This window comes from Natator depressus, chromosome 3 (genome assembly GCF_965152275.1).
Source record: "Natator depressus isolate rNatDep1 chromosome 3, rNatDep2.hap1, whole genome shotgun sequence".
NCBI lineage: Eukaryota > Metazoa > Chordata > Testudines > Cheloniidae > Natator > Natator depressus.
The window spans coordinates 31,907,054-31,927,910 of NC_134236.1; the positions used below are offsets into that span (position 1 = coordinate 31,907,054).

Here is a 20,857-nt window from a genome sequence, read left to right on the forward strand (position 1 = left end):
TTCCGGAGCGTTGCACTGTGGGTAGCTATCCCACAGTTCCCGCAGTCTCCGCCACCCATTTAATTCTGGGTAGAAATCCCAGTGCCTGATGGGGCAAAAACATTGTCGCGTGTGATTCTGGGTACATATCGTCAAGCCCCCTCTTCACTCCCTCCCTCCATGAAAGCAACGGCAGACAATCGTTTGGCGTCTTTTTTCCTGGGTTAGCCGTGCAGACACCATACGACGACAAGCATGGAGCCCGCTCAGCTCACCGTCACCGTACATCTCCTCGGTGCTGGCAGACGCGGGACTGCATTGCTACACAGCAGCAGCTCATTGCCTTTTGGCAGCAGACCGTGCAGTATGACTGGTAGCCATCGTCGCCGTACTCCAGGGTGCTCTTTTAGCTGACCTCGGTGAGGTCAGTCAGGGGTGCCTGGGCAAACATGGGCGTGACTCAGCCAGGTCATTTCCCTTTTATGTTTCGTCTCATGGCGATTCAGTCCTGCCAGCCGTCCTACTGCACCGTCTTCTAATGAGCAGCCAGGAGATGACGATGGCCAGCAGTCGTACTGCACCATCTGCTGCCAGCAAGATGTATAAAGATAGATGAAGTGGATCAAAACAAGAAATAGACCAGATTTGTTTTGTATTCATTTTCTCCTCCCTCCCTCCGGGGAATCAGCGGCCTGCTAAACCCAGGGTTTTGAGTTCTATCCTTTAGGAGGCCATTCTGTTTCTCCTTGAAGCAAAGCCATCCCCTTTGTTGATTTTAATTCCCTGTAAGCCATGTTGTCAGTCGCCCCTCTCTCCATCAGAGCAATGGCAGACAATCGTTTCACGCCTTTTTTCAGCGCAGACACCATAGCAATGGGAACATGGAGCCTGCTCAGATCACCGCAGCAATTATGAGCACTATAAACACCGCGTGTGTTATCCAGCAGGGTATGCAGAACCATAACCTGCAAGAAAAGCGAAACCAGGCGAGGAGGAGGCGACTGCAGCGCGGTGACGAGAGTGATGAGGACATGGACATAGATTTCTCACAAAGTACGGGCCCCTGCAGTGTGCACATCATGGTGTCAGTTGGGCAGGTTCTGGGCCACAGAAACAAGCACAGACTGGTGGGATCGCATACTGTTGCAGGTCTGGGACGATTCCCAATGGCTGCGAAACTTTCGCTTGCATAAGGGCACTTTCATGGAACTTTGTGACTTGCTTTCCCCTGCCCTGAGGTGCAATAATACCAAGATGAGAGCAGCCCTCACAGTTGAGAAGCGAGTGGCGATAGCCCTGTGGAAGCTTCCAATGCCAGACAGCTACTGGTCAGTCGGGAATCAATTTGGAGTGGGCAAATCTACTGTGGGGGCTACTGTGATCCAAGTAGCCAATGCTGTCACTGAGCTGCTGATATCAAGAGTAGTGACTCAGGGAAATGTGCAGGTCATGGTGGATGGCTTTGCTGCAATGGGATTCCCTTACTGTGGTGGGGTGATAGATAAAACCCATATCCCTATCTTGACACTGGAGCACCAAGGCAGTGAGTACATAAACCGAAAGGGGTACTTTTCAATGGTGCTGCAAGCACTGGTGGATCACAAGGAACATTTTCACCAACATCAACGTGGGATGGCCAGGAAAGGTACATGACGCTCGCATCTTCAGGAACTCTGGTCTGTTTCAAAAGCTGCAGCAAGGGACTTACTTTCCAGACCAGAAAATAACCGTTTTGGGGATGTTGAAATGCCTATAGTTATCCTTAGGGACCCAGCCTACTCCTTAATGCCATGGCTCATGAAGCCATACACAGGCAGCCTGGACAGTAGTCAGGAGCTGTTCAACTACAGGCTGAGCAAGTGCAGAATGGTGGTAGAATGTGCATTTGGGCGTTTAAAAGCACGCTGGCGCAGTTTACTGACTCGGTTAGACCTCAGCAAAACCAATATTCCCATCGTTATTACTGCTTGCTGTGCGCTCCACAATATCTGAGAGAGTAAGGGGGAGATAGAGTTAAATCGCCTGGCTACTGATTATGCGCAGCCAGACACCAGGGCGGTTAGAAGAGTACAGGAGGACGCGGTGCGCATCAGAGAAGCTTTGAAAACCAGTTTCAGGAATTGCCAGACTATGGTGTGAAAGTTCTGTTTGTTTCTCCTTGATGGGAAACCTCCCCTCCCCCCTTCGATCACCACTTGCAGAGGCAATAAAGTCATTGTTGCTTCACATTCATGCATTCTTTATTTATTCATCACACAAATAGGGAGATAACTGCCAAGGTAGCCCGGGAGGGGTGGTGGAGGAGGGAAGGACAAGGCCATACAGCACTTTAAAACTTATTGAATGCCAGCCTTCTGTTGCTTGGGCAATCCTCTGGGGTGGAGTGTCTGGAGGCCCCCCCACCGCGTTCTTGGGCATCTGGGTGAGGAGGCTATGGAACTTGGGGAGGAGGGCAGTTGGTTACACAGGGGCTGTAGCGGCGGTCTGTGCTCCTGATGCCTTTCCTGCAGCTCAACCATACGCTGGAGCATATGAGTTTGATCCTCCAACAGCCTGAGCATTGACTCCTGCCTTCTTTCAGCAAGCTGACGCCACCTACCATCTTCAGCCCGCCACCTCCCCTCGCAGTCATATTGTGTTTTCCTGCACTCTGAGATTGTCTGCCTCCACATATTTTGCTGTGCTCTGTCAGTGTGGGAGGACAGCATGAGGTCAGAGAACATTTAATCACGAGTGCGGTTTTTTTCGCCTTCTAATCTTCTCTAGCCTCTGGGAAGGAGAAACTTATGCAGCTGGTGGAGGGGGAAAAAAAGGGAGAGTGGTAGTTTAAAAAGACCCATTTTATAGAACAATGGGTACACCTTTTCACGGTAAACCTTACTGTTAACATTACATAGCACATGTGCTTTCATTACAAGGTCGCATTTTGCCTCTTATTGAGGATATGCCGGTTTGGTGTGAGAAATCACACACGCAGGGCCGGGCAGCAGAATTCGGCTTTCAGGCAGCCCTGGTAAGCCACAGTCTTTTGGCTTCTTTAACCTTCATAACATGTGGGAATAGCTTCAAACAGCAGCGCCCTCATTTCCCATATGAAGTAGCCGTTGGGTTGGCCATCTAAAATGGGTTGGCAATTTAAAAGGAGGGGCTGCGGTTTCTGAGTTCACGTGCAGCAGAAACCCAACTAACTGCTTCCCCCCCACCCACCCCCACACACACACACACAATTCTCTGGGATGATGGCTTCACCCCTCTCCCCACCACATGGCTAACAGCGGGGAAGATTTCTGTTCAGCCACAAGCAAACAGCCCAGCAGGAACGGGCACCTCTGAATGTCCCCTTAATAAAACCACCCTATTTCAACCAGGTGACCATGAATGATGTCACTCTCCTGAGGGTAACACAGAGAGATAAAGAACAGATGTTGTTTGAATGCCGGCAAACACCGGGACCATACGCTGCAATGCTTTGTTCTGCAATGATTCCCAACTACGTGCTACTGCTCTGGCGTGGTAAAGTGTCCTACCATGGTGGACGGAATAAGGCTGCCCTCCCCAGAAACCTTTTGCAAGGGCTTTGGGAGTACATCCAGGAGAGCTTTATGGAGATGTCCCTGGAGGATTTCCGCTCCATCCCCGTACACATTAACAGACTTTTCCAGTAGCTGTACTGGCCGCGAATGCCAGGGCAAATTAATCATTAGACACACTTGCTTTTAAACCGTATATAATACTTACAAAGGTACACTCACCAGAGGTCCCTTCTCCGCCTTCAGGGTCCGGAAGCCCGCCTTGGGTGGGTTCGGGGGGTACTGGGTCCAGGTCCAGGGTGATAAAGAGATCCTGGCTGTTGGGGAAACCGGTTTCTCCACTTCCTTACTGTGAGCTATCTACAACCTCCTCCTCCTCCTCATCTTCCTCGCCCCCCAAACCCGCTTCCATGTTGCCTCCCACTCCTTGGACGGAGTCAAAGCACAGGGTTGGGTTAGTGGTGGCTGGACCCCCTAGAATGGCATGCAGCTCATCATAGAAGTGGCATCTCTGGGGCTCTGAACCGAAGCGGCCATTTGCCTCTCTGGTTTTTTGGTAGGCTTGCCTGAGCTCCTTAATTTTCACGCGGCACTGCTGCGGGTCCCTGGTGTAGCCTCTGTCCTTCATGCCATTGGAGATTTTTTTCAAATATTTTGGCAGTTCTGCCAGCACGGATTCGTCTCCCCATACAGCGATCAGATCCCGTACCTCCTGTTTGGTCCATGCTGGAGCTCTTCGGCAATTCTGGGACTGCATGGTCTCCTGTGAGGATGAGTTCTGCATGGTGACCTGTGCAGGTGAGTTCGCCATGCTGGCCAAACAGGAAATGAGATTCAAAAGTTCGCAAGCCTTTTCCTGTCTACCTGGCCAGTGCATCTGAGTTGAGAGCGCTGTCCAGAGCGGTCACAACTGAGCACTCTGGGATAGCTCCCAGAGGCCAATACCGTCAAATTGCATCCACAGTACTCCAAATTCGACCCAGCAAGGCCGATTTCAGCGCTAATCCCCTCATCGGGGTGGAGTAAAGAAATCGATTTTAAGAGCCGTTTAGGTCGAAAAAAGGGCTTCGTCGTATGGATGGGTGCAGGGTTAAATTGAGATAACACTCCTAAATTCGACCTAAACTCATAGTGTAGACCAGGCCGAAGAAAATAGAGTATGCAGGCACAGCAGGTCCATTTCCTTGAAGAGTAAGTTTGGTTCCGTTTCCTGCATATGATTTACAAATAATCTAAAGGGCTGCTAATCTAATCTAAAAGGGCTGCTAAGACACACTGGACATAATTGGATTGAGATCCAAATCGATCCAATTTGGAATTGTTCCCTCGTTTATAATGGGAAAGTTATGGGACCATCAGACCTAAGCTCACATGGCCTGAAAACCAATATTGCTGCCAGTAGTATGCTGCAAAAAGTGAAATGTGGGGTTCCCACAACTGATTTCTTGTTTAAAACTGCGTTCCAGTATGTTTCTGGCTGACTAAAGAGAAGCTGTGATTATGGTTATAGTGTTAAATCTCCCAGATATTGAGGCTGATGAGAATGTGAGATGTTAAAAAAAATAGAAATTTATGGGAGAGAGCCGTGGGGCCAATCCCGCAAACCCTTATTCAGGCGGGTTGCTGCTTTAAACTAATTTCGAGTACTTGCCAAAGTAACCGTTTGCAGAGTTCGAGCTGGTTTTAGAGATTTAGTTGGAAAGAGCATATTTGAGAGAAATCAGGGACGAGCCTGCGGAAATCAAAGGTAGCAAATTACAGTTGATATCTGATTTTTATTATTCCGTGTGATTTTGCAAAATTCTGAGCATGAATGTAACAAGTGTTGTATCTGGGCTATATATGAGATGCAGTCAGACATATGCTAACAAAGCCACAATATTCTTAGCTTGTAGGCTCTTTTGGACAGGGACAGTTTCTTATGTGTCTTTGATGGAGATATCTCATACTGGGACCCCTTGGGGCCTCTGGTTCCTTCTACACTGTAAATATAAATGAAATATGGAAACATACATTTCACACTTCATTGGATTTTTGTAAAAATTACTGAGCAGCCTGACTCAGCAGTGCCAAAAAGATGGGGTAGCAGGACAGAGAATTTAGAACCACAGATGTGTCAGGGTTTTGAGGTCAATCATGATATGATTGCAGAGGTACTCTTGATTGGAATGGCGATTTTGATAATTTATACCATAGATAGGGAGAGATGGATTTATAGAGATTATTATGAGATGGAGAACTGGAGGTCCTGGTGATGTCAAGGAATTATGACGTGATTGGAATAACAGAGACTTGGTGGGATAACTCACATGACTGGAGTACTGTCATGGATGGTTATAAACTGTTCAGGAAGGACAGGCAGGGCAGAAAGGGTGGGGGAGTAGCACTGTATGTAAGGGAGCAGTATGACTGCTCAGAGCTCCGGTACGAAACTGCAGAAAAACCTGAGTGTCTCTGGATTAAGTTTAGAAGTGTGAGCAACAAGAGTGATGTAGTGGTGGGAGTCTGCTATAGACCACCAGACCAGGGGGATGAGGTGGATGAGGCTTTCTTCCGGCAACTCGCAGAAGCTACTAGATCGCACGCCCTGGTTCTCATGGGTGACTTTAATTTTCCTGATATCTGCTGGGAGAGCAATACAGCGGTGCATAGACAATCCAGGAAGTTTTTGGAAAGCATAGGGGACAATTTCCTGGTGCAAGTGCTAGAGGAGCCAACTAGGGGGGGAGCTTTTCTTGACTTGCTGCTCACAAACCGGAAAGAATTAGTGGGGGAAGCAAAAATGGATGGGAATCTGGGGGGCAGTGACCACGAGTTGGTTGAGTTCAGGATCCCGACACAGGGAAGAAAGGTAAGCATCAGGATATGGACCCTGGACTTCAGGAAAGCAGACTTCGACTCCCTCAGGGAATGGATGGGTAGGATTCCCTGGGGGACTAACATGAAGGGGAAAGGAGTCCAGGAGAGCTGGCTGTATTTCAAGGAATCCCTGTTGAGGTTACAGGGACAAACCATCCCGATGAGTCGAAAGAATAGTAAATATGGCAGGCGACCAGCTTGGCTTAACGGTGAAATCCTAGCGGATCTTAAACATAAAAAAGAAGCTTACAAGAAGTGGAAGGTTGGACATATGACCAGGGAAGAGTATAAAAATATTGCTCGGGCATGTAAGAATGAAATCAGGAGGGCCAAATCGCACCTGGAGCTGCAGCTAGCAAGAGATGTCAAGAGTAACAGGAAGGGTTTCTTCAGATATGTTGGCAACAAGAAGAAAGCCAAGGAAAGTGTGGGCTCCTTACTGAATGAGGGAGGCAACCTAGTGACAGAGGATGTGGAAAAAGCTAATGTACTCAATGCTTTTTTTGCCTCTGTCTTCACGAACAAGGTCAGCTCCCAGACTGCTGCGCTGGGCATCACAGCATTGGGAGTAGATGGCCAGCCCTCAGTGGAGAAAGAGGTGGTTCAGGACTATTTAGAAAAGCTGGATGTGCACAAGTCCATGGGGCCGGATGAGTTGCATCCGAGAGTGCTAAAGGAATTGGCGGCTGTGATTGCAGAGCCATTGGCCATTATCTTTGAAAACTCGTGGCGAACGGGGGAAGTCCCAGATGACTGGAAAAAGGCTAATGTAGTGCCAATCTTTAAAAAAGGGAAGGAGGAGGATCCTGGGAACTACAGGCCAGTCAGCCTCACCTCAGTCCCCAGAAAAATCATGGAGCAGGTCCTCAAAGAATCAATCCTGAAGCACTTTCATGAGAGGAAAGTGATCAGGAACAGTCAGCAAGGTTTCACCAAGGGAAGGTCATGCCTGACTAATCTAATCGCCTTCTATGATGAGATTACTGATTCTGTGGATGAAGGGAAAGCAGTGGATGTATTGTTTCTTGACTTTAGCAAAGCTTTTGACACAGTCTCCCACAGTATTCTCGTCAGCAAGTTAAAGTAGTATGGGCTGGATGAATGCACTATAAGGTGGGTAGAAAGTTGGCTAGATTGTCGGGCTCAACGGGTAGTGATCAATGGCTCCAAGTCTAGTTGGCAGCCGGTGTCAAGTGGAGTGCCCCAGGGGTCGGTCCTGGGGCCGGTTTTGTTCAATATCTTCATAAATGATCTGGAGGATGGTGTGGATTGCACTCTCAGCAAATTTGCGGATGATACTAAACTAGGAGGAGTGGTAGATACGCTGGATGGCAGGGATAGGATACAGAGGGACCTAGACAAATTGGAGGATTGGGCCAAAAGAAATCTGATGAGGTTCAATAAGGATAAGTGCAGAGTCCTGCACTTAGGACGGAAGAATCCCATGCACCGCTACAGACTAGGGACCGAATGGCTAGGCAGCAGTTCTGCAGAAAAGGACCTGGGGTGACAGTGGACGAGAAGCTGGATATGAGTCAGCAGTGTGCCCTTGTTGCCAAGAAGGCCAATGGCATTTTGGGATGTATAAGTAGGGGCATAGCGAGCAGATCGAGGGACGTGATCATTCCCCTCTATTCGACATTGGTGAGGCCTCATCTGGAGTACTGTGTCCAATTTTGGGCCCCACACTACAAGAAGGATGTGGATAAATTGGAGAGAGTCCAGCAAAGGGCAACAAAAATGATTAGGGGTCTGGAACACATGACTTAGGAGGAGAGGCTGAGGGAACTGGGATTGTTTAGTCTGTGGAAGAGAAGAATGAGGGGGGATTTGATAGCTGCTTTCAACTACCTGAGAGGTGGTTCCAGAGAGGATGGTTCTAGACTATTCTCAGTGGTAGAAGAGGACAGGACAAGGAGTAATGGTCTCAAGTTGCAGTGGGGGAGGTTTAGGTTGGATATTAGGAAAAACTTTTTCACTAGGAGGGTGGTGAAACACTGGAATGCGTTACCTAGGGAGGTAGTAGAATCTCCTTCCTTAGAAGTTTTTAAGGTCAGGCTTGACAAAGCCCTGGCTGGGATGATTTAATTGGGGATTGGTCCTGCTTTGAGCAGGGGGTTGGACTAGATGACCTCCTGAGGTCCCTTCCAACCCTGATATTCTATGATTCTATGGTTGAAAAATATTTAATGGAAAATGAATAAAAGACTAGTCCTTCTGATCATTGATGGTATCTGAAAACAGGAATGCCTTGACCAACTGTTCGGGCTCATTGCACTAAATGAGTAGAAGATTGTTTTGTCCTTCATTAAGACTGCAACTAAACAAAGTAGCGAACGAAGGCTGTTCTTGTGCTTGAAGTCAGACCCATGCCATGAATTGCAGCCTAAAAAGTTAAAAAGAAATAGAAAGCAATGCTGTCAAAGATATAACTTGGAAACATTAAAGGCTTGTTTGCATATTGGTTTTATTTCAGACTAACTGCCATTTTATAAATTAAAGTGGACTGCGTCCACACAATGCAATTCTTCTTCTGAGTTCACTGGCTAGTTAATGTAAATTGGATAATTCATGTTGAAAGTTGGTTAAGTTCATTTCAAAATTAAATTAGTGTGGGAGAGGTTGTGTGGTCTGTATTTTGTGTTAACATTTCAGTCCTCCCTCTGATATTCCACAGTGCATTGTTTCACACCAAGATCAGCCTGTCTTTTTACATGTGCTCTCTACTGCCCCAGGGTCATGATAGCGGGATGTTACCTCCCTGTTTAAATCTGTTCTTGGCTAGTAACTGTGTTAAAGTAAAAATGCCTTCTCCCTTCTCTTGCCTTTTCAATACAGATGATGGGAAATTGTTGGACATTCAGATCGATACCTCTGTTAGGAAGTAGAGAAGAAAACATTAAAAATAGTACTCTTTACGTGAGTCATAATTAATCACTCATACAAGTGCATTGACTAAACTTGGTTGTGTAATTAGAGAACTAATTATGATGAAAATGCAATTGCACATTTAAATCACCACCCATACCCTGAGGGTCACCCATTTGTTTCTCCTCCCTCATTTAGGCTTGCTGTAGTCTCTCTGCAATTAAGCAGCACTACTGAAACCTGAAAGCATGTGCAAGTGTAATTATGTGCCCATTTAGACATACTTAACCTTTTTAACAAGTGCATCCTACTGAAAATTTAACAAGTAATTTTTTAATGTTAATTAAAAATATAGATACATTTAGACAAGTTTTGCATGAAAGTCCTAATCCAGTAAGCTCATATACATGGATTGACTCTGTTGAAGTCACTGGGGCTCTGCCTGGGCATATGAACTTGCACCGTCAGAGTCTAAAGCATATATACCTTTCATAACTATTCTAGTCTGTCAGGCTAAATACACAGTAAAAACTGTACAAAAATCCACCTTTATTAGAGAACCTTCTGTTTTAAAAAGATTTCCTCAATGTGTCCCCCAAACATAATGGGCAACGTTTTCATTTACACTAAGGCTCCTTTTAACCACATTCTGGGAGTGTAAAGAGGCCTTGCCATGAGAGTGTCTTACTTTTGCATCCATTTTAAGACCCCTGTGTGTTACCAGAGCAATGTAAAGTGGCCACAGGGTATGTCTGTACTGCAGTGTAAGCCCAGGGTTAGTAGAATTCAAGTTAGCAGAGCCTGGGTCTAACTTAGGGCTTGAGTGTCTGTCTATGCTCACTTGTAACCCAAGGTTTGGAATTGTTGAAACCTGGGACTCCAGCATCAATGCTGCATTATGTGGGTCTGAGTTCGTCTGTCCCCTCCTCCCCCCTATCCCAGACTTCCTAGTGCCCTCCCAAAGTGTGGTTGCTGTAGCCATTTGTTTGTGGCTGTGCCAACACTGCAAAGCAATAGGGATTGAACGCTGGGTCCCAGCTTGACTCAGGCGTGGACCCTCCACCCCCAGGGGTACTGGGACCCTGGGTCCGATCCCTGGGTTAGCACAATTTATGATGGAGCGGGGTTAGGCTTGAGCCTGAGTTCGAACCCTGGGCTTACATTGCTGTGTAGACATAACCTTACTATAAAGGAGAATCTGACCAACCAAGAACAATTCTGTTCCACCTTAATTTGAAGACCACCATTAGATAATTTTGTGTGTTGCCTGTTCAAGACTAGTCTGACTGCATAGTCAAGCTGTAGTAAAAGGCTGTCTTTGTTGTTTGAACTAGTTATTCAAACCTGATGAAGTCAACTTTATTCTGTTTATCTCATAGGGCTTGATCATGTGCGGTACTGAGCACCCTCAACTTCCTTGTGAAATCAATAGGAGTTTAGAGAGTTCAGCACCTTTTGGGATTGGTTCTGTTGTTTCTATGGTTCAGATGAAGCTGTGGAACTGACTAATTAAACAGCATTTAACTGCTCAGTTGCTATCAAATGTACCAAATACAGGTTCGCAAGAACGTGCTGTGCTTTTAATATCTGGTATATCCTAACATTTCATTAACTTCAGTGGAATGTTAATGGGATGACAATAGCGTGGTATTATCAGGAGAGGTCCGCAGGGATTTCATACACTTTCTTTAAATTCATCTACAACAACATAGATTAACAGTTGCATTGTATGAGAGCTGTACCACATGAGGCTCTTGTATTACAATATCATTCTCTTGGTGTTAGTTTAATTGCCCTTTAAAATACAAAGAATAGTAAATCTAAAAAAAAAAATGTAATTTACAGTAACAGTCTTTTTGGGGAGGTTAATCCCACCAGAAATTTTTTCCCTTTTATAATTAATGTTTGAACAAGTTTTAGGCATATTTAAAACTCAGTTGAACATCTCAGAACATTTCAGTAATAGAGGACCCATTACATTTTGTCTTGTGTTAACAATGAAAAAGCTGATAGAATTCTTTGCCCAAACACTATAATGTGGACTAGGAAAACTAGGCACTGTCTGTTGATTTTTGCATCTTTGCCTGGTGAATCAGAGACGTAATGGCTAGATATTTTTGTCCATATTAGACTGTAGGGGGGAGACTTAGGTGTCCGGCTCTCATTGATTTTTCACTTGGAGTTTGGTGCCTAACTTCCCTTTGTGCCGTTGAAAATCTTCCACTTCTTGACGAATATTGCTAGTGATTTTGAAATTTCTATGTTTATAGAAATATAGAACACGAATAAAAAATGAATTTAAACGTGTACTGGCTCAGTGATTTACAATTTGCTAACTTTATTAAAATTGGCATTTTAACAGATTAGAAATGTCATTTGTTAATATTGTACAACTGGGAACTTTCTACTTTGAGTCTAGTTTCATCACATTGTTTTCATTTCTTTGTGTATCTGCAGTTGCATCAGCTATCCTGTTCTTGACCTAATTGCAAATTTCAATGCATTTTTCTCCATTTGGATTTTGTAGAATTATGTATCTCCATGTTGGCTCGCAGGCATATTAACCACTTAGTCTAGGCAGTCCTCCCGCTTAACCTCTCTCAGTGCAAAGCCTGATCTCCCAGGTGGGGAAGGAGTCTCTGTTCCCCTGGCTGTGGCATTGGTAATAGGGAACTGGACAGTCAGACCCTCTCAGCTCCCAGAACACTTGCTGACCCATCGATAGTCTATGTGTTTGTGCCAGGGGAGGATTTGTCTCTGAATAGGAGAAACATAGAAACTCTCTAATGGTGCCTAGGGCCCTGTGGAGATGGAAAGGCCAAGGCTGTTTGAGTGGTTGCTGGAAGAGAGGGGAGGGGAATGTAATGTGTTTTAACGGAGAGAGGAAGTAAGAGGAGGAAAGGAATTAACAGTTAAAGAGGAAAATAAAACTGCTGTAAATTTATTAAAATGGAACATATGCTATAAAACAAAGGGAGGATGGGCAGGAATTCAGTTTCAGAGGGCTTTAGGGGAGAAACAAAAGTGGTAAAACTAATAAAAGAATATCTGTATTTAGAGATACAGTACTGTTAAATGTAAACTAGATAAAAAATAGAGTCTTTAAAAAAAAGATTTGACATGGTAAAGAAACTGTTTCTGTGCTTGTTTCATTTAAATTAATATGGTTAAAAGCAGCATTTTTCTTCTGCATAAAGTTTCAAAGCTGTATTAAGTCAATGTTCAGCTGTAAACTTTTGAAAGAACAACCATAACGTTTTGTTCAGAGTTACGAACATTTCATAGTTATGAACAACCTCTATACCTGAGGTGTTTTTAACTCTGAGATTCTGCTGTATTCAAGATGTCCTTTGGAGCTCACTGTGCATCTGAAATAACCTGTGCTTTAATGGATAAATCTGTAGTTTTTAAATTTTGTTGGACACAGCCTGAGGATGTGGTGTGGTAGCAATGGGTGATAGCTATTTTTTTAAAAAGTTGTCCAAGTGACAAGCAGGAACCTTGCATTTGTTAAAGCAATGTGACAGCAAGATGTTATGAAGAGCTAGTTTTCTGTGGGATTCAAATATACATGAGTTAAGAACTCCACTTATTTCAAAGACTCTTCAGGAGACAGACTAAGATCATGATGAAAGAAAATATTTCTCAGCAGTAACATAGGAAAAGAAAAAGTGAATAGAATTGTGTCCAAAACAAGAACTTAGGTAACCACAAAACATATGACTAGGAAAAATCCTTTCTTTTAGCTATGGTAATGAAGCAACATTTAGCAGTGACCATTTGAATTAGCATGAAAGACTGGAACATTTGTACTCAGTTGACTGAAATCTAGTTTTATTAAAAGCTTTTCATTTAGCTTTGAAGCAGAGAAAAAACAGGAAATATAATTGGAGATGTTTAAGATCTAAAAGGAGGAAAAAATGTCTAACAGGAATGATGACTGTAAGATTTTTCTGAATGTTACCCATGTTAGTCAAGTGGTTACTGCTGTTCAGACAGCCATGGAGATTTGGTTAATCCAACCTTATTGATTAAGTAGGCAGCTGTTTCTGTTGTCCGAGACAAGTTAATTGTGATCTTCCGAGGAAAGAGCTAATCTGTGTAAAACGAATGGCATGGTTAATGATGCCAGTGTACATCTCCAGTTGCCGTGTTTGTTGTGGTTGCCAACTTTGATCACAGTCTGACCTTATTCTTATGACTTTAAAAGATAGTGCTGCAAATTTCTAAACTGCAAAGGATATATATAAAGCCAGTTAAAAGAGCAGATTAAACAAAATGAGGAAACCCTGCTAAATCTGCCCGACATTTTTCTTGATGAAGGAAATATTGCATCAGGGGCATTTAAATGTTGTTGAATAAATTTGAATGTTATGGTGTGGAATGCACTACTGCTATTTTAAGGCAACTATAGTTATTTGAAGAAAATACATTTTTAAAAAGGGAAATTACACTTTTCTAATTGGAGCAGAGTGTCTTGTCACCATAGACTTTGAGAGATCCTTATTGGTGTAATGCAATCTTCTCATTAAGAACAAATTATATGTATTTCATTATCAAATGTTGCCTAAAAAATTCTTTTGAACTGCATCCACTGCCGTATCTATTGCGACTTTTTTTCTCCCATTTCACATATTAGTAATGATGGAACAAAAAAGAAAATGGATTATTAAAAGTTCCACTCTGCTGGAGTTAGTGACCTCCCTTACATCCCAAGCTTCCCATTGATTCTCCACTTTTCCCCCTGGAGAGAGGACCTTCATGTTGACCTTTTTTCCACAGAGCTAGCACGCCTACTAAAATAATAGGCTCAGCACAGTGGCTGTGACTGTATGCATCAAGATTGAGAAGGATTCGTATCAGCAGTGGAAAAAGTGAGGGGTGTTAAAAAAAATAATAATAATAATAATACATGCTTTTTGGGAGGAGGAAGCATGAATTGAAAGTACATTGATAGTCTAGCAAAACTGAGTTCAAATCTCACACATTGGTATTTAAATTTTTTAAATGTTTCCAATTACCAGCTCAAAACAGTGTGCTTTTCCTCAAATGAAAGTATGTGAAATGCGCACAGGCATCTTAATTACATGAACAGGTCAAAATGGGATTTAACATAATTGCCCAGTGAGCTAATAAATTCAAGATCCAGCTGAGTGTAAAAGATTTGTTTGATTTCTAGCATTATTAGGTAAGTTCAAAACTATCCATCATGTTTGGCTTTTAATATATAATCAGCTCAATTTGTCACATTTTGAAGCAATTAAACTAGAAGCCTCTAAATTGTTGACTTAGATTAAATTACCTAGATTGTAACAATAGTGCTGTCAAAGAGTATACAGGATTATTTCTGTTTGTACTACAAGCAGTAGGTTTGACTGTGCTCTCAAGATGATGTCTAAGCATATTTGGCTTCAGTGTTGTTTATTTACTCTCATACTGCAGTAGAGCAGCAGATGTGAGGAGCTGGCTGTGCTTTTATCTTTTGAGTGTATGTATAAATTCAGAACTCTTCTTAACATGCCTACAGGTTTTAGGTCCTGCCCCAAGATGGTGCTCATTCTTGGACAACTTGACAGAAGAACTGGAGGAGAATCCGGAGAGCACAGTTTATGATGATTACAAATTTGTTACCAGAAAAGACCTTGAAAATTTAGGTAAAATTTAAGAGACCTCCCCCCCACCCTTTCTTTTTGTGTATGTGTTTCTTGTCCTCTTTTCCTTGTTCAGTTTTAAAGCACTCACATTGCTGCATGTTGCAGGTCTGAAGTTTGGGTGTGCTGTATAGCAATAAAAGGACTGTTAGAAAGTTACTCAAAGTAGTTCTTCCTAACTCTTGCCACTGTTTCTAACATGCCAGTCCTGATTGCCCTAATTGGTGGTAATCTTTGTCAATTTAATGAGAACCTTTGCTCACAGCTTGTCTCCTGAGGAGAAGGTTGACGTACAGTGATTTAGTGTGTCTGAGGAAGTGCTTTGAGGTTCTTTTAGCCCAACGTTTCTCAAATGGCGGCATGCAGCCACCCCTGCGGCCAGGAAGAGCGGTGATGCGGGGGAGAGGCAAAGCATCGTCCCTTCCCAGCTCCTTCCCTGTTCCTCCTGGATGCGCAACCCTGCCCAGGTGGTGCACAATGTTGCAGGAGCACGATGAGTTCTCTACTTGGGGAGGCACAATGAGACTTAGGGCATGTCTACACTTACCTCAGGAGTTATCGATCCAGTGGGGGTCGATTTATCGCATCCAGTGAAGATGCAATAAATCGACTGCCAAGCGCTCTCCCGTCGACTCCAGCACTCCACTGAAGCGAGACTCAAAGGCGGAGTCAACGGGAGAGCGTCAGCAGTAGACTTACCGCAGTGAAGACACCATGGTAAGTAGCTCTAAGTATGTCAACTTCAGCTACGCTATTTTCATAGCAGAAGTTGCGTAATTTAGACAAACTTAGCTACCCTCCTTCCCTCTCCCACAGTGTAGACCAGGCCTCAGGCTTCAGCCCTGAGGTGCTTGGGAGGCAGGTTCCAGTGGCGGGACTTAGGGAGCCTCGCTGCGTGGACCAGGGCTCCGGGCATGGGGCTTCAGGTGCCAATACCCGTCTCCAGCTGCAGGGTTTCAGGCGCTGACCGCCAGCTCTGGCCATGCATCCCCAGCCTTCGGCCATGGGGCTTCAGTTCAGGCTCCAACCCCTGGCCACGCGGCGGCAGGCTCCAATCCCCATCTCCGGCCATGCGGTGTCGGTCCAATGCCCCGACCCCTGATCCTGGCAGCAGCTGCTGGCCCTGGGCACCAATCCCCGACCACGTGTTCCGACCCCCAGTCCTGGCCGCTGACCCTGGGTGCTGACCTGTAGTGGCAGCTGCGTGGCAGCAGGCATCGCTCTGGGCACCAATCCCCGGCCCTGGGTGTGCGACGATTCCCAGTCCCAGGTGCGCAGCAATGGGTGCTGGCTTTCGCCTTGTGGCGGTGGGCACTGACCCCCACATCCGACCACGTGGCCTCAGGCTCTGGCCACGTGGTGGCGGGCACTGGCACTTTGCTCCGATGCCCTGCCTCTGCCATGCAGCTCCTGCTCTGGCCACGGTCACTGACTTCCAGCTGCACAGCAGCAGGTGCCTATCCCCGGTTCCAGCCGCGCAGCTGCAGGGCTCACCACCCACCCTCCTCTCTCTCATCCATGCCCTCTCCCCATCGCCGCTGGACCCCACTGTCTTCCTGGCGCTGCATCCACCCCTCCATCATCCCAGACCCCCGCTGCCTTCCCCAGCCCACATCCATCCCACCTTGTCCCCCACTGCCTCTGTCTCTGACTCTCAACCCACCCCCAATCCAGGGTTTAATTTGTCCTGAGACTTGCTGAGAAAAGTGATATTAACAAACATACAAATATCACTTTTCACTGTAATATTTTTATTATTGAGTCTGCAAAAAATCCCCTACATAAATAAATTACAGTGATGTGGATGTGTATATGTGCTATGGATTTGTTTTTCCTGAAGTTAATCAAGTATTTTAGGAAAAAGCGTCAGTGCTGCCACCAGCAAGAGTTGGTGGCCACTCTGTGAGGCCGCCAAAAAATTTGTTGCGAGAACCCCTTAGCCACACAATGAGAAACACAGGAAAGGAAGAGAAGTTGTTTCTACTTTTAAATACTTATGAGATGCTCAGATACTGTGGTGCTGAGGCCATAGTAAGTACCTTGATAAAGGAATCCACTTGCAAATGGTATCCTCAATAAGGAGTATATTTTGGACTTTTATACAATGAAATTCATACAGATGTCAATGGAAACTTATTTTTATGGGCTTTTTTATGTATACACCACCCATAACGCTTTATCTTCATAACATCACTGGGAGATAGGCAGGTATTATCCCGCCCTCCCCCCTTTTTTTTGTTTTTTTTGTTTGTTTGTTTGTTTGTTTGTTTTTTTAACAGATGGGGAACTGAGGCACAAACTAATGTCTGGTCTACACTGGAAACTTAGGTCGACATAGCTACAATGCTCAGGGTTGTGAAAAATCCCCAGTCCTGAGTCCTGTAGCTATGCCAACCTAATCCCTGGAGTACACACAGCTAGGGTATAGAAGAATGCTTCCAGTGACATACCTGCTATTGCTAGAGGAGGTAGAGTTCCTACAGCTATGGTAAAAACCCCTTCTATCACTGTAGTCTCTGTCTACACTACAGGGTTACAGTCTCATAGCCACAGTGCCATAGCTATGCTGCTGTAGCGCTTGTAGTGTAGACATGATCTTAGCAACTTGACCAGCATAATACAAAAAGTTTGTGGTAGGCCCAGGAATAGAATCAGATCTCTAAGACTGTGTCTACACTACAGAGTTTACAGTGGCACAGCTGTACCCATGCAGCTGCGCCACTGTCAGATCTCCCACTTAGCCGTTCTGTGCCGATGAGAGAGAGCTGTCCTGTCGACATAATTAAACCACCCACAGTGAGCAGCGACAGCTATGTTGCACTGTGCACACTTCCACTTATGCTGGCAAAATGTATGTCACTGAGGGTTGTTGTTTTTTCCACACCCCTGAGCAACATAAGTTTTGCCAACATAAGTGGTAGTGTAGACATGGCCTAAGACCTAGTCCAGTGTCTTAACCAAAAGACCATTCTTCTGTGAACTTGGAGAGGGTTCAGAATGTCCCTTTTGAGCAACTAAGCTGCAGTTTGGGATTTTCATTAACCTGCAGAAGCTAAACCAAATTCACCTAGGATTGACAAACCAGGTTTATTGGGACATCTTGCACCTAGAACTTACAGGTATTACTGTTTTGTACCATTAGATGTCAATTGATGTAGCGTCTTTCGGAGCTATACATCTGTATAAGTTTAAGTCCCTTCTATGACTAGTAGCAATCAAGTTTATAAAATTTAGTTTCATGTTTTACAATGATAGCATTGTTTTTTGAACTCAGTCACTTTTTCCTCTCGAAGATGATGCCTGTGTCTTGTTTTTAAAAACAAAATTAGTTTGGGAGATAAGAGAGAAACTCAGTGTAAATCTCTTATTTTTGAAATTGTCTTTTAGCCAAGATTTATTAATTTCTGGAACTATTGGATCTGTAGGTAATGTTTGCTTTAAAGAAAAGTTCTCCTTTTTCTCAACTATACAGAGTTGCCTGAAGATAAATACTCTCACAATCTTCTCCCATTTGGAGATTTTCATTCTTTCTTCAGGTTAGGGCCTAGGGTAACAGTTTTATGAACTGCTGTGGTATCTATATCCGTGCTGTATTTATATCTTTCAGCATACCTATTCTTCAAAGGTAGTGACCCAAGGCAAAAACTCTTAATTAAAACATCAGTATGCCACACCAAAACCTGTAATTCAAATGTGTATATCAAACACGTACATACCTTCAGAAAGCTCTCTGCTCACAAATAATGCTTCTTGGTAAACTATCCATAGATTGTGGGCTAGTGGGCATCTTTAAAAAGTGTGCAGTAAACATTTACTGCAGCGAAAAGAAAAGACTATTTCTGTTGTGGAGCTGCTCAAATTCTTTGCTAGCTTAACATAATGGTTTGTGGTGCTACAGTCTCGATAGAATGGACATGAATATGGGTAATTTTGATACTTTCAAATCAGTACCGTTGTTTTGCTTTAGTCAAGTATTCAGTCAGCTTAATTGGGAGAATTTCCTATATCCTACTCTCCTTTGAAGTCCTTTGATAACATTATGCTGTTTTGTTTTTGTTTTGTTCCACCTCTTCCCCCACCCCCAGGCCTTGCCCATCTCATTGGCTCACCACTGCTCAGAGCATATATGCATGGCTTTTTCATGGACATACGACTGTATCACAAGGTAAATAAGGTTAATTCATTAAGGCTGATCCTTATTTTGGTACATTTTTGCCATTATGTATACTGTATATTTACTAATTTATATATTTACTCCTTCATTATTTGTTTCCTTTCTTTAATGCCTTCTATTTGTGTTTAAAAGGTGAAAATGATGGTCAATCCATTTGCCTACGAGGAATATAGAAAAGAGAAAATTAGACAGAAGATAGAAGAAACACGTGCACAAAGAGTTCAACTAAAGGTAGAATCCTATTTATGATGATTAAACTTTTAGAGAAAATTGTTCATATGGAATAATGTAAAATAACTACACCACAGAGCTGTAACTGGATTAGGAGTTTATGGTGTTTCGCCTCATACATGAGTTTGTTGATGTTACCAGAGCCATGAAATCAAATTGCAGCCTCAATCTATATACCATGTATATGGAACCCAATTTGATGAAAAGAAACCTGAGATGAAGCAGTAGAAGAAAATGGACACTTTAGTCTTGTCATGCTTCAAAACTTCCACAGACTACTCAAGGCATAAAGCTTGCACTTTTTTTCTACTTCTACATGTAAAACTGGAGGTTTACCAAATGACTCAGATCCTTAAAATGCAGTTATGCCCTGAAAAGTGACGGTTGAAAATGGTATCATGGGCTTCCATGTTTGTTTATCAAGGCTTTACAGATCAAATCTGCTCAGCATACAAGTAGAAAAAAAAAAAAATGCCCCCCCAACTATCTGTCCTGATATCTTATCCCTGCCCAGGCCAAAGATGCTTCAGCATTTCAGTACAACCCTACCAATTCCTTTGGACTAGTGATCAGAGAGAATATACAGCTTCTGCAGCTTTCTAGGTGCTGTGTTAACACTGCTTTTGCCCTGTGGTTATGGCAGATGAATGACCTCTTCTGAAACCATGATATGGCTTCGCAGTCAACAATTAGAAGGTGAATGCATGGTATGCCATTTGCCAGAAGACTCAGTACTGCTTTGGACCTTGACCTTTCTTATTAACTTGACAGGGAATAGTCCCGTGACTGTTTCTGTGCTTAGGTCTTAGGAAGCTGTTAGGTTAAACATTTTTTATAATAATGCCTGTAACTATATTGGATGGGTAAACCCAGTTTTTCATTAATTTGGGTTGAACTTTGTGATCACAGTGAGGAAAAAAGTAGAGATGGTAGAGATTATTTTTGTCCTTGGAACTAAATTCATGATTGTCAAATATGTAGTGTAGCCAAAATTTCTTGGGCACGAAAGAATAATATACTGATGAGTTCTACATTTCCTTTTTTTCATTAGAAACTTCCAAAGGTTAATAAAGACTTGGCACTCAAGCTGATTGAAGAGGAAGAGGAACAGCAGCCTACTAGAAAAAAGAAACAAAAGGTAAGACTTTATGTAGGAGGTGTCCAAAACTCTACAGAAGCACCAGGATAATAAATTGTTCTGTGTGTTCATTATTATAAACGGTTAGGCAGATTCGTAGGTGAGTGTTCCTTTGTTTTTTAGATGATCATACACTGAATCTTCTAAATAGGTGGCTTTCCAGTGGAATTCATCAGTGCTAGGGAAGCAGGAATACAGTGCAATAACATCTGGCCAATTGTATAACAAACCTATAATGGGGAAGCACTTGCTGTGGAGATGAGGTGGGATGGAGAGTCCAAAAACACTCTAACTTTTGATTAGTAGAATATCCAAAAAAATAAACCTACCTACCTACTTACTTCTCTCTCTCTCTCTCTCGCCTACAATGTGCGAGGCATTGTCCATATTATAGGATGTGACAGTTCTTGTCCCAAAGAGCGAACAG

The 20,857-nt window shown here is 43.8% G+C and overlaps 1 protein-coding gene across 1 annotated transcript in view; it reads left to right on the forward strand.

The window, feature by feature from the left end:
* NOL10 (nucleolar protein 10) overlaps window positions 1–20,857 on the forward strand; it is a 93,245-nt gene that overhangs the window by 54,912 nt on the left and 17,476 nt on the right. The window contains exons 14-17 of the mRNA XM_074947658.1: window positions 14,764–14,890; window positions 18,973–19,052; window positions 19,194–19,292; window positions 20,344–20,430. Of these exons, the coding sequence (XP_074803759.1) occupies window positions 14,764–14,890; window positions 18,973–19,052; window positions 19,194–19,292; window positions 20,344–20,430 (393 nt within the window). The remainder of the gene's footprint in view (window positions 1–14,763; window positions 14,891–18,972; window positions 19,053–19,193; window positions 19,293–20,343; window positions 20,431–20,857) is intronic.